The sequence below is a fragment of the Mauremys reevesii genome, linkage group 2, assembly GCF_016161935.1.
Source record: "Mauremys reevesii isolate NIE-2019 linkage group 2, ASM1616193v1, whole genome shotgun sequence".
Taxonomy (NCBI): Eukaryota; Metazoa; Chordata; order Testudines; family Geoemydidae; genus Mauremys; species Mauremys reevesii.
The window spans coordinates 20,152,940-20,166,689 of NC_052624.1; the positions used below are offsets into that span (position 1 = coordinate 20,152,940).

At 39.5% G+C, this 13,750-nt stretch overlaps 1 protein-coding gene across 3 annotated transcripts in view; it reads left to right on the forward strand.

Moving 5' to 3' along the window:
• The window catches only part of UBE3C (ubiquitin protein ligase E3C), a 179,208-nt gene that overhangs the window by 16,836 nt on the left and 148,622 nt on the right, over positions 1 to 13,750 (forward strand). For all 3 annotated transcript variants that reach the window (XM_039524161.1, XM_039524160.1, XM_039524159.1), the window contains exons 3-5: positions 2,814 to 2,888; positions 3,678 to 3,824; positions 8,915 to 9,030. In XM_039524161.1, the coding sequence (XP_039380095.1) occupies positions 8,921 to 9,030 (110 nt within the window). In that variant the 5' untranslated portion in view covers positions 2,814 to 2,888; positions 3,678 to 3,824; positions 8,915 to 8,920. The remainder of the gene's footprint in view (positions 1 to 2,813; positions 2,889 to 3,677; positions 3,825 to 8,914; positions 9,031 to 13,750) is intronic.

Consider the following 13,750-nt stretch of genomic DNA (forward strand, 5'->3'; position numbering starts at 1 on the left):
ATGGATTTATATAGAGGCAACATGATATTTTCTGTCCTATTAAAAAAGGGATAGATAATTATTCCCAACATACTGTTTGCTTTTTTGACTACTGCTGCACATTGAGTGGATGTTTTCAGAGAACTATCCACAATGACTCCAAGATCTCTTTCTTGAGTGGTAACAGCTAATTTAGACCTTATTGTTTTATATGTATAGCTGGGATTATGCTTTCCAATGTGCATTACTTTGCATTTATCAACATTAAATTTCATCTGCCATTTTGTTGCCCAGTCACGCAGTTTTGAGAGATCCTTTTGTAGCTCTTTGCAGTCTGCCTGGGTCTTAACAATCTTTAGTAATTTCATATCATCTGCAAATTTTGCCACCTCACTGTTTGCCCCTTTTTCCAGATCATTTATGAACATGTTGAATAGGACTGGTCCCAGAACAGATCCTTGGGGGACACCACTATTTATCTCTTTCCATTCTGAAAACTGACCGTTTATTCCTTCCTTTTGTTTCCTATCTTTTAACCATTTACCAGTCCATGAGAGGACCTTCCCTCTTATCCCATGGCAGCTTACTTTGCGTAAGAGGTTTTGGTGAGGGACCTTGTCAAAGGCATTCTGAAAATCTAAGTACACGATATCCACTGGATCTCCTTGGTCCACGTGCTTGTTGACCCTCTCTAAGAATTCTAGTAGATTGGTGAGCCATGATTTCCCTTTACTAAAACCATGTTGACTCTTCCTCGACAAATGATGTTCATCTATGTCTGACAATATTGATTACTAAAAATTGCTTATCCTGCTATAAATTTACATTGCCTTTACAAACAAAAGGAACTTCTTCCTGGGCAGGACTAAATTATGTATATGTGTTTGTTACTGATGTTTAAGTCACAGGCACCTTTCTCTTATTTTGATAAAGATATATTTAATCTTCATAAAAACGCAAATGTACAGAAAAAGCAAATTGGATAGAGTATACAAAAATCAAAAGTATTTTTGAATACATAAGAACAGCCGTACCGGGTCAGACCAAAGGTCCATCTAGCCCAGTATCTGTCTACCGACAGTGGTCAATGCCAGGTGCCCCAGAGGGAGTGAACCTACCAGGCAATGATCAAGTGATCACTCTCCTGCCATCCATCTCCATCCTCTGACAAACAGAGGCTAGGGACACCATTCTTTACCCATCCTGGCTAATAGCCATTTATGGACTTAACCACCATGAATTTATCCAGTTTTCTTTTAAACACTGTTATAGTCCTAGCCATCACAACCTCCTCAGGTAAGGAGTTCCACAAGTTGACTGTGCGCTGCATGAAGAAGAACTTCCTTTTATTTGTTTTAAATCTGCTGCCTATTAATTTCATTTGGTGACCCCTAGTTCTTGTACTATGGGAATAAGTAAATAACTTTTCCTTATCCACTTTCTCCACATCACTCATGATTTTATAGACCTCTATCATATCCCCCCTTAGTCTCCTCTTTTCCAAGCTGAAGAGTCCTAGCCTCTTTAATCTTTCCTCATATGGGACCCTCTCCAAACCCCTAATTATTTTAGTTGCCCTTTTCTGAACCTTTTCTAGTGCTAGAATATCTTTTTTGAGGTGAGGAGACCACATCTGTACACAGTATTCAAGATGAAGGCGTACCATGGATTTATATAAGGGCAATAATATATTCTCAGTCTTATTCTCTATCCCCTTTTTAATGATTCCTAACATCCTGTTTGCTTTTTTTGACCGCCTCTGCACACTGCGTGGACATCTTCAGAGAACTATCCACGATGACTCCAAGATCTTTTTCCTGACTCGTTGTAGCTAAATTAGCCCCCATCATGTTGTATGTATAGTTAGGGTTATTTTTTCCAATGTGCATTACTTTACATTTATCCACATTAAATTTCATTTGCCATTTTGTTGCCCAATCACTTAGTTTTGTGAGATCTTTTTGAAGTTCTTCACAATCTGCTTTGGTCTTAACTATCTTGAGAAGTTTAGTATCATCTGCAAACTTTGCCACCTCACTGTTTACCCCTTTCTCCAGATCATTTATGAATAAATTGAATAGGATTGGTCCTAGGACTGACCCTTGGGGAACACCACTAGTTACCCCTCTCCATTCTGAGAATTTACCATTAATTCCTACCCTTTGTTCCCTGTCCTTTAACCAGTTCTCAATCCATGAAAGGATCTTCCCTTTTATCCCATGACAGCTTAATTTACGTAAGAGCCTTTGGTGAGGGACCTTGTCAAAGGCTTTCTGGAAATCTAAGTGCACTATGTCCACCGGATCCCACTTGTCCACATGTTTGTTGACCCCTTCAAAGAACTCTAATAGATTACTAAGACACGATTTCCCTTTACAGAAACCATGTTGCCTATTGCTCAACAGTTTGTTTTTCTATGTGTCTGACAATTTTATTCTTAACTGTTGTTTCGACTAATTTGCCTGGTACCGACGTTAGACTTACCGGTCTGTAATTGCCGGGATCACCTCTAGAGCCCTTTTTAAATATGGGCGTTACATTAGCTAACTTACAGTCATTGGGTACCGAAGCCGATTTAAAGGACAGGTTACAAACCTTAGTTAATAGTTCCGCAACTTCACATTTGAGTTCTTTCAGAACTCTTGGGTGAATGCCATCGGGTCCCGGTGACTTGTTAATGTTGAGTTTATCAATTAATTCCAAAACCTCCTCTAGTGACACTTCAATCTGTGACAGTTCCTCAGATTTGTACAGATATATATGATAAAATTATAGAAACAAGGTTCAGTTCTGCATCCTGTATTTTTGACTGCCTTATTTCTTTCATTTTATAGGAAGAAAGACGAAGGCTGAAAAATGCAATAATCATCCAGTCCTTCGTACGGGGGTACAGGGCCAGAAAGTATCAAGTAAGTATTTTTCTCATCAATTGAGTGAGAGATTGTGATAAAATAAATGTGTAAAACAATTTAATTGAAACGGGGGTTTCTTAATACTATAGTCCTTGCCATTTCTGTTGAGAAACTTTGATATTGCTAGCTTCCTTTGGTAAGCATGGTGCAAACCCATATAAGAATAGTGAAAAGCAAGAGTTTGTTTTATTCTCAGTTTGGCCTTATTTTTAAAGGGCATTGTTGAGCATTGACTTCAATGGGAATATTCATGTTTTCAAAGTTAAACACATGCATAAGGGCATTGCTGGACCATGTTCTTGAAGATCCCATTTACATGAAGAGAAGCTGGGATTGCTTAGCACCTCTGAAAAGTGGGCCAAATATGTTTCAGGTGATTGAAATGGCATTTCTAGTGTGTGATACACAAACATGATTGTTTGTATAATTTAGGTGATAGGTTGATTTTGAAGGGGCTTCTTTAAGACAGCCCTGGGTCAGTTATTCTGCAAAAAGGTTGTTTGTTTATGGACTGGCTAACAGAGTGGGCTGGCTCAAAACAAGTTTATATTAAATAGTATTATTTCTTAACATGGGTCTTCAGGACAAATTGTAAACAAAGAATCAGCATAATGCTGTTGAGAAGATTTGTATAACTTGGACTCTTAACTAATATGTAAGATCAGAATACTACCTTCACTTTACCTGTCAGTTAAGATGGAAACTCAAAACAAATAGCTTAAAATCCTGCATTTATATATTAATGTGTTGTCAGAACATAATTTTTATTTATTTTTAACTTTTAAGTACTCCATCCAAAGAAGTGAATTTGATCGCTGTGCTAATCTGGCACAATCTGGAGGAACTGTCTCCATTACCAGTGGAACTAATCTGACCCTTTTAGTGCGTCAACTTCTGTTTTTTTATAGACAGAAAGAGGATTCTAAGCGTTTGGTGAGTGTCGGTACATATTTTACTCTATTGTAGTTAGTTTTATTTCTTGCATGTTTTTTAGTCACTTCATTACTACTTGCTTCATTCAGCAGAAATAAGTGGGTGACTGCAGAACAGGTTTAGTTATCCTTTTGATCCATTTGTTAGAAATGTTGCAGTTCTGTAGCCCTCTTTTTTAATCTAGTTTCAAAGAGAACCAGAGTTGGTGGATTTTGGTGGTTAGCTTTCTTCTTTGCACTTCTTATTGAACACCAGTTCAGATGTAATAGCACAAATCCACTTTTCATATATATAATTAATTGTGAATAGCAGCATAAACGATATACATAACTCATAAGAAAAAAATACTCAAAATAAGCCACCACTGTTTGAAAATATTGTAGCTGTTAGCATTGTTTTTTTTCCTTCAGTTTTCAGTAGCTTCTTTTCTTTCCACAAGCTTTATGTGAAGTTGTTGAGTTTTCTGCAGTGACTGATAGGGATAGCATGTCTCTGCAGAAATCTAAATCCTGCAAGGAAGAAGGATTTAAACTTAAAATTAAACGAATATGAAACTATTGTGACAGTTTGAAAATTTAAAATATACAAAGAATACATTTTTTTCCTTGTTGGAAGTTTAAAGCTTTTTTCGTTTTAACTTCTAAAGATGGGATGAACATTTCTCATCTCTTAAAACTTTTTAAATGAGGAACCTCCTTCTTTCTCAGTGAAGAATATGCTAGTACATCTTAGTCTGTGTTTTGTAAAGTGCCTTGTGCATTTAGTGTGCCTGAATATGTATAAGATAATTAAAATGGTTCATTTATATAACAGTCTATATGGCATGTTACAAAACATAGACTAAGACAAGACATGGCTGCTTAGTCTGTTAGCCTAGCTTTGAGAATTTTAAAGGACTAATATAGGTATTATTTTTATGCAGCATTGCAGACTGGGCAGTGGGAGGGGGGGTATAAACTAGTTGACCCTGTAATTCTACACATTTACACAACTCTTCTGAAAGCCAATATGTTCAATAATAGGACCTTTTAACCAGTTCATACATTCTAGATTACAATATATTCCCTTTTACCTTGCATCACCCTTGTTTATATTCTTAGCTAAGAGGGGTAGCCATTCCTGTTTTCCCAGTGGTTCACTAGTTATCCAATGTCTAACCTAATTGCATATGATGAAAGTGGTTAGCCCCAGGTCCAACAGGCAGATGTTCCATTTCCTCAGCAATTTCTTTAACCCTGTCATTTCTAAATTAGTAAGTCCTAGTGTAGAGTTCATGACTGAATATTTGCCTAAAAGCTGACCACCTTAAAACTATACCTGAAAATCATTGCTTTTTCTACAGTCCTAGCTCACATGCTTTATCACCTTCTGCCTATGTTTTTCCCCACATTTATTACCTGAAAAATTTGCCTGTATAGGGGACCAGATAATACTTATTTTAAAAACTTGCTGCTAGACTATTTTTGATGTTAATAAGTGGTATTTCCTGGTCCATATCAGTCAGACCGGTATTTAAATCTTCTTACAAAATTTGTCAATGTGTTCAAGGCATTCTTTTCTTATCCCAACAAATCGCTTAAGCAGCCATCAGATCATTCATACCTCTTTCCTGTTGCAACAGTCTCACTGCCTTCTCATTCTGTTCTACAGCTGTAGAACCTGAAATGTGAATAATATTTACTAATATATATATATATATAAATTAAAATAGTCTATTATAGGGAACTGGTAATTAACCCCGACCTTTTCAGATGACATCAAGGTGTTTCATAGATTCAGAGAGGTTTAAGTCTGGAGGGATCATTAGATCATATAGTCTAACTTCCTGTATATCACAGGCTCTTAAATTTCACTCAGGTACCCTGTATTGAGCCCAATAATTCATGTTTGGCTAAAGCATGTCTTCCAGAAAGACATCCAGTCTTGATTGAAGATATCAAAAGATGGAGAATCCACCACTTCCTTTGTTAGTTTGTGCCATTGGTTAATTGCCCTCACTGTTAAAAATCTCTGCCTTATTTCTCATTTGATTTTGTCTAGTCTCAGCTTTCAGCCACTGGTTCTTGTTATGCCTTTTTTGCTCAATTAAAGAGCCCTTTATTATCCAGTATTTTCTCCCTATGAAGGTACTAATGCAGTGTAATCAAGTCTTGGAGATATTTCCCATTGAAAGAATAACCTAATTACATTAACTTCAGAGGAAATGAGTAATTAATAAAGACATCAAAGAAAATGCCTAAAACATTAAAAGAATCATAAAACTTTATCAGTAAATCCAGGCCAAGGAAAGAAAACAAGAAGAGAATTTCTAATTGTTGAGAACACTATTTGCCCTTGATATGTACTCTTTTGTAGTCATTTTTTTTGGGGGGCCATATTACGATGCTTCACACAAAATACTTTACATTTGAGCAGTTAGGGAAGAATAGTAAACTATTTTATGCATATTTTTAAATGTTCTGTTAAATATTTGAAAAAAATTAAGCATTTTTAAATACAACTCTACCTTGATATAACGCGACCCGATATAACATGAATTCGGATATAACGCAGTAAAGCAGTGCTCCGGGGGGCCGGGCTGTGCACTCTGGCTGATCAAAGCAAGTTCGATATAATGTGGTTTCACCTATAACACGGTAAGATTTTTTGGCTCCCAAGGACAGCGTTATATCGGGGTAGAGGTGTACTACACTTAAGATAATAGAGCAGTAAAGTGCTGCAAGCATGCATAACCAACATAGGAGTGTGGAACAAAATCTCCCCCGTCCCCCCCCCCCCAACTAGAAATTGGGATTGCCACATAAGAGGTTCATAAAATAAACTTTTAAATGTAGTTTACCTCATTGTAGATACAGGGTCAAATATAGGCAACCTGGGGCATACCAAGCACACCACAATAAGGGGCCTGCCATTGTCCTGTCTCTACTTGGAGTAGTGGTGGCAGGGCATCTCCCTCCCCTCTCAGAGAGGTGGGGTAGCATTATGGGGTCCTCTTCTCCCTCTACCCTCCCAGCAGCAGGAGTGGCAACAGGGTTGGTTGGGGGAAGTACCTATCTTAGCAGTTGAGAGGTATCTGCTTGGATGGATGAGTCAGATTTGCTGCTGTCACAGATCCTAGCAAGTGCCTCTCATGGCTGCTCACTAGGACTGCCGTGAGAGATGTCCAAGCCTCTTCTGTTCTGGATCCCCAGGATGTGTCAAGCTTCTAGAATCTCAGCAGTCTGCATCATTAGGCCCTTCCTTGCCCTCTTTGGCACGTTTCCTTGGCGCTGATTCTCAGTCTGCTCCCCTTCTCGGAAATGGAGCTTCTCAGCCTATCTGCCTTTAGTCCCCAGGAGCAGCACTGACCCCTGAATTACCCCAATTACTTAAACACACCCCTTTGCGAGAACTCCTTCCCAAAGTTAGGAAGCTTTTGGTTCCAGTTTGATTCAAGGACATGCAGCATTGTGAAGCAGTTAACACACACAGTCTTTATTTAATCACAGAAAGCCCAGGAGAGTACATATCGTACCAAAAATAAACATCTTAAACATAAGTGTCCCTTACTAGTTCACCCCTCTGCTGTGAGTCTTGGGAGAACCATCTGGGCATGGTGGAGCCAGGTTTTGCACCTGGGGAGATGGAGGGGGGGGCAGGAAAGAGGGATGGGTCATTGCTGGTGGGGTGTGAAGAGCAAGCCTACCCCCACACTCACCTGGCAGCAGCAGCTCCTGTCCTAGCAGGCTGGGCCCACCTCTCCACTCCACATGTTGCAACCTGTCACATGGGGTTGCAGAGTAGTGCATTATTATGGAGCGGTGGCATTGTGACATGCACCATGTCACAACATTAGGAGTGGGGAGCCAGGCCCAGCCTTTTGCAACAAGAAGCACTGCTGCTGTTTGAGTGCAGGGTGGGCTCACTTGTCAGCCCTGTGTGAAAATTCATGTCATACACATACTTTTGTCAGTTGCATAATATGCTTGAAAAGGTGTGTCATGTACATCAGTTAATTCTGCCACTGCATTTGGGTCCAGGAAGGCAGGCAGGGAGTCCCCAGCCTCATAAGGTGTTGCATGCTCGGTTGCTTTTCCATCATGGACTGGAGAAAATGGCCCATGAGCACAACAGCTTCTGTTCTTTTTAGAATCTCAGTCACCTGTGTCAGGTGACACTCTTGCCAGCTTCCCCATTTTGAGCACAAAACCCTGCCAGGTGACTTTGTTGTCAAGGTGACTTGCCTCCTGCTAATCCAGTTCTTCAGGACAAGGACCAGTCTTTTGTCTAGAATGTATAGATTTCCAATGTATGAATGTATAGATTGGATACTTAGAATCAGCTACTTTCTGTATGTTTGTTTTTTCCACCAACCTTTGGAATTTCAGCCCACCATGGAGAAACAGACCATAGAGAAGTCAAAAGGCTGCATGTTCAGAGTGGAGTTTTCAGACCTATAGGGATCATAATCTCACACAGAATTCATAAATTGTACAGACATATTCCCAAATTGTCACAGCTGTGCTCTTCTCACAAAGTCAGTCTTCTGCAGCCATGGTGGTGGGACCTCCTTGAGTAGTGGGTCTCGGATGTATAGGGAAACTTATAGAGTTATTGCTTCATGCTGTCTGCAGTCTCAGGCAGACACCACTAATTATAATCAATTTTCATATTCAAGCTTTTCTTTGCAACATGAGGGCTAGAAACTACTTTTTAAATGAAAGTTACCTTTTGACATACTAACATAATCACATGACTCCAGTAGCTGGAGACCCAGGCTTGGGTTTATTGTGCCAGTGGCTTAATCGAATCCTGATTAGAGAAATTTTTTATTGATTAATGACTTGTCACATTCTCATTAGATAATTCACAGTGCTAAACTACATCTCATTTTATAACTTACTGTAAAATGATATGCCAAATGTAAAATGGTAGGCCAAAATATGATATACTCACTCATACCTTTCTCCATGAATTGGCTTTAATGGGCCTTCTGGTAGAGTAAGGTGCTTTTTCAAAATGAATGAGGAAATCATGATCGGCCCATAATGAATAACAGCATTCATTTTTACAGGGTTTTTGATCAAATCTGTGCATTTTGCTTTTCCCAGATATGGATGTGTCAGAACTTAATTAAACAAAGTTCTCAGTTCGTTAAGCAGCTGGATGGTCCTGACAGACTTACTTGCTTATTCCAAATAAAAAGACTGTTGGGCCTATGTTGCAGGTAAATCTTTTTCTTTCTCCCGACTAATATCTAAATGATGTTCAGAAAACATGTATTCATATCACAAGATAAAATATAGGAATTAAATGTGATTCTGTTTGTTTAGTAGAGGGTTTTTCATTGTGGTTTGTTTTTTTTTTTTTTTCCAATTCATGTTAGATATACAGGCTCCAATAAAGGAAAATCTTTCCTATTCAGGACAGTAATTACACATGTGCTTATTTTCCATTGACTTGAAAAATTAAGCATGTGCTTGAGGGCTGTCCACAATAGTGACGGATTTAAGCATGTGCTGAAGTATTTTCCTAAATTGGGGCCATTAGCAATAATTGTCCAAATCAGAACATTTCCTCAGAACTAATGACCGTTTGGTAAGAGCTGTATGACTCATACCAGAATCCCCAGTTGGTCACAAAATGCCTTATACTAACATGTTTATTGCTGTTTTATGGCTAATATGGTTGTTTAAAATACTGTTTACTCCCACTTTTATTTTGAATTTGGGGCATGATGTGCATGCAGGTCATTGAGTTCAGCAATGTGATAATTGCAGATAGTGATGCTGAGAGTGCCTTCATAGGGCCACGGGAAGCAAAGTCTACTGGGGCAGAGATAAGTAGCTGACCTAGATCTGGTAGAAGTAGCCCACTCTCCTCTTTGGAACCAGAAAGGTTATTCTTAACATTGATGTGATAATGGTAGCCAGCTCCCTTCTCCAGAGTTAAAAGGTCTTGTGAAGAGGATACTGTTTCCTGTTTCCTCGGAGTGCAGAGCCAACCGTGGAACTAGACATGTAGATATGTTTTGCCCTATGGTCTCAGTTCAGTTAATATTAAGAGCATTTCTAGACAGTGAATACCTAGTGCACTTGGATTTGATTAATTTTTCCATTCTTCTGGTAACTGTATACATACCATATACATACTGGATTATGACATCAAAACTCTGTAAACTAAAATACAGGGTATATTGGAAACCATTTGTAGTTAAGACCTTTTCATTTCATGATATCACTGCACTAGAAGTGAAGTTTCACTGTAATTGGAATTGCAATTTACAGTTTTAAAATTTGAAATAATTTGGGATATTCTACTTTAGAAATTAAGTTTTACTATATCAGAGTTCACTGTATATTTTACTGTATAAAATATTTGGACTAAAGACAGCTAAAATGTTGTTGCAATATGGAACCAAAAAGGTTTTTGCTACTAATGTATATTTTCAGATAACATCTATATTTACATATCAGATGTTTCAGTTCTATCAATTCTCATGGATTCAGTATTTGTGTATATTTCTCATACTTCTTAATGTGTCCCTTGATAATGTAAAGTCTACCTTGGAAATAGAATTTAAAGTATACATTGTACTTCAGATTAGAAAGTAATGGGCTTATTTAAAATTGTTTATTTCCGTATGAGAAAATTGCTCTGTGTAAATAGTTATGTATCAGTTTCTAGCATTGACTCAGTAGGAAGGTTAGCTTAAAAAAAAACCAAACAAACCAGGGAATAAATTCATGTGAATTGAAGCACCAAGATAAGTAATTATAAAGAAAAAATAAAAGCTGATGTTGTCTGCATACCTTTTCCCACTGTATTTCATAGACCAGGGGTGGGCAAACTTTTTGGCCCAAGGGCCACATCTGGGAATAGAAATTGTATAGCGGGCCATGAATACTCACAAAATTGGGGTTGGGGTGTGGGAGGGGCTGAGGGCTCTGGTTGGAGGTGTGGGATCTGGGGTGTGGCCAGAAATGAGAAGTTCAGGGTGTGGGAGGGGGCTCTAGGCTGGGGCAGGAGGTGGGGTGAGGTGAGGGCTCCAGCTGGGGGTGCAGGCTCTGGGATGGGGCTGGGGATGAGGAGTTTAAGGTGTAGGAGGGTGCTCCAGGCTGGGACCGAGGGGTTCGGAGGGTGGGAGGGGGATCAGGGCTAGGGCAGGGGGTTGGGGCGCAGGGAGAGGCTCGGGTACAGGCTCCAAACGGCACTTACCTCAAGCGGCTCCCAGAAGCAGTGGCATGTCCCTTCTCTGGCTACTATGCGGAGGCGCAGCCAGGCGGCTCTGCACGCTGTCTCGTCCGCAGGCACCAACCCTGCAGCTCCCATTGGCTGCAGTTCAAAGTGGAGCCCACTGGCTTCCCCTATGCATAGGAGCCAGAGAAGGGACATATTTGCTGGGATGATTTAGTTGGGATTGGTCCTGCTTTGGCCAGGGGGTTGGACTAGATGACCTGAGGTCCCTTCTAACCCTGATATTCTATGACATGCCACTGCTTCTGGGAGCCATATGGAATGCCCTCCCCCCCCTGCTTCCTGGCTGGAGCGCCAGAGGGGGGCCATGCTGCTGCTTCTGGGAGCCATGTGACGTGGCCCCTGACCCTGCTTCCTGGCTGGAGCGCCGGAGCTGGGCAAGCCCCAGACTCTGCTCCCCAGCAGCATCTCGAGGGCCGTATTAAAACAGCTGGTGGTTCGTATCCAGCCTGCGGGCTGTAGTTTGTCCACCCCTGTCATAGAATTATAGAACTGTAGGACTGGAAGGGACCTCGAGAGATCTTCTAGTCCAGTCCCTGCACTCAAAGCAGGACTAAGTATTATCTAGACCATTCCCTGACAGTTGTTTGTCTAATCTGTTCTTAAAAACCTCCAATGACTAAGATTCCACAACATCCCTAGGTAATTTGTTCCAGTGCCTAACTGCTCTTAGACATTAGGAAAAACTTCCTAACTGTAACCTTAATCTCTCTTGTGGAAATTTAAGCCCATTACTTCTTCTCCTTAGCCACTAAGAACAGGACAACAACTTATCACCCTCTTCTTTATAACAACTTTTTACATACTTGAAGACTGTTATGTTCCCCCTCAGTTTTCTTTTCTCCAGTAAAAACAAACCCATTTTTTTTTTCAATCTTCCCTCATAGGTCATGTTTTCTAGACTTTTAATAATTTTTGTTGCTCTCCTCTGAACTTTCTCCAATTTTGTTCACATCGTTCCTGAAATGTGGTGCCCAGAACTGGACACAATTCTCCAGTTGAGGCCTAATCAGCACAGAGTAGAGTGGAAGAATTACTTTTTGTGTCTTGCTTACAACATTCCTGCTAATACATCCCAGAATGGTGTTAGCTTTTTTGAAACAGTGTTAAATTGTTAATTTTAGTTTGTGATCCAGTACGTCCCCAGATCCCTTTTCACAGTACTCCTTTGTAGGCAGTCATTTGTCATTTTGTATATGTGCAACTGATTGTTTCTTCCTAAGTGGAGTACTTTGCATTTGTCCTTATTGAATTTCAACCTATTTACTTCAGACCATTTCTCCAGTTTGTTCAGATCATTTTGAATTTTAATCCTATCCTCCAAAGTACCTACAACCCCTCCTAGCTGGGTATTGTCCATAAACGTTGTAAGTGTATCCTCTATGCCATTATCTAAGTCATTGATCAAGATTTTGAACAGAACTGGACCCAGAACTGATCCCTGCGGGACCTCACTTGATATGCCCTACCCAGTTTGACTGTGAACCATTGATAACTACTCTCTGGGAAGGGTTTTCCAACCAGTTATGCATCATTGGTATAGTAATTCCATCTAGGTTGCATTTCCACAGTTTGTTTATGAGAAGGTCATGGGAGACAGTATCAAAAGCCTTACTAAAGTCAGATCTACTGCTTCCCCCCCCATCCACAAGGCTGGTTACCCTGTCAGAGCTATTAGGTTGGTTTGACATATTTTTGTTCTTGATTCAAAGTGACACTGTCAATTAAAATCATCCCTTTTTTTTTTTTGGACATTTTTAAACTAGTGTGTTTAGAAATGACACCTAAAATTACTATAAATTAAAGAGATTACTGGAAATGTTTTTCTCTTATTTTTAGTTTATTTACTTTGTGCTTTTGTCAGTATTTTATGTATTCTTAGTGTCATTGATTCTCCTGTATAGCCTATCATTTTCTCTCTGTTTGAATTGGCTTTTTACGTAGCAAAAGAAGGATAGGAAAATGTAAAATTATAAAAATTGGCAGGGGATCTCTGAGGCATGGATAGTAACAGAAACTACTTTTAATGCTTTTTTAATGGCTAGATTTCAAGTTGGCAGTGGCCCAATAAATTGTTGATTTTTTTTCACTATAATATAGGTGTGTGTGTGTATAATGTAATAAACTATATAATACAAACTAGATTATGTGGACCATAGGCTTCATTAATGTTCTGTGGAGTGAAACTCCATTTTGCCCGTGGTAGAACTCAAAAGCTGATCCAACCAGGTTTCTAAGGTTCTATTTCCTTCATTTTGGGGCTATCCTTTTAACCTTTCCCTTCCTAATTTTCCTTGCCCATATGCACCGCCCCCTCGTGGTGCCGTATATTTATTCTCCACCATTTTTGTAGTTGCAGATATTTGATGAATAGTTTAGCAAAGAAGTATAGAGAGTAGAATGTCTGGCACTTTGTTCCATAGCTGAGGACAGAGCTTTTGTCAGATGTCTGACTGTCTTCAGCTGCCTCTCCAGAATCCCACACAGCTTAGTCCTCGCAGACCTGGCTTCACTTTCTGTGTTCATGTCATAACTGTTGGCAAATAGATACTCTGGACTTCTCTTCTGAGGAGTTTCATAATGATTGTGTCTTTCTAGTGAATGCAGCAGGCCACTAAACTTTGCAAGTCATTGAGGCCAAGAATTTAGCAAAGAGGGATTGGATATTTGTATGGAAAAGAAAAATATTG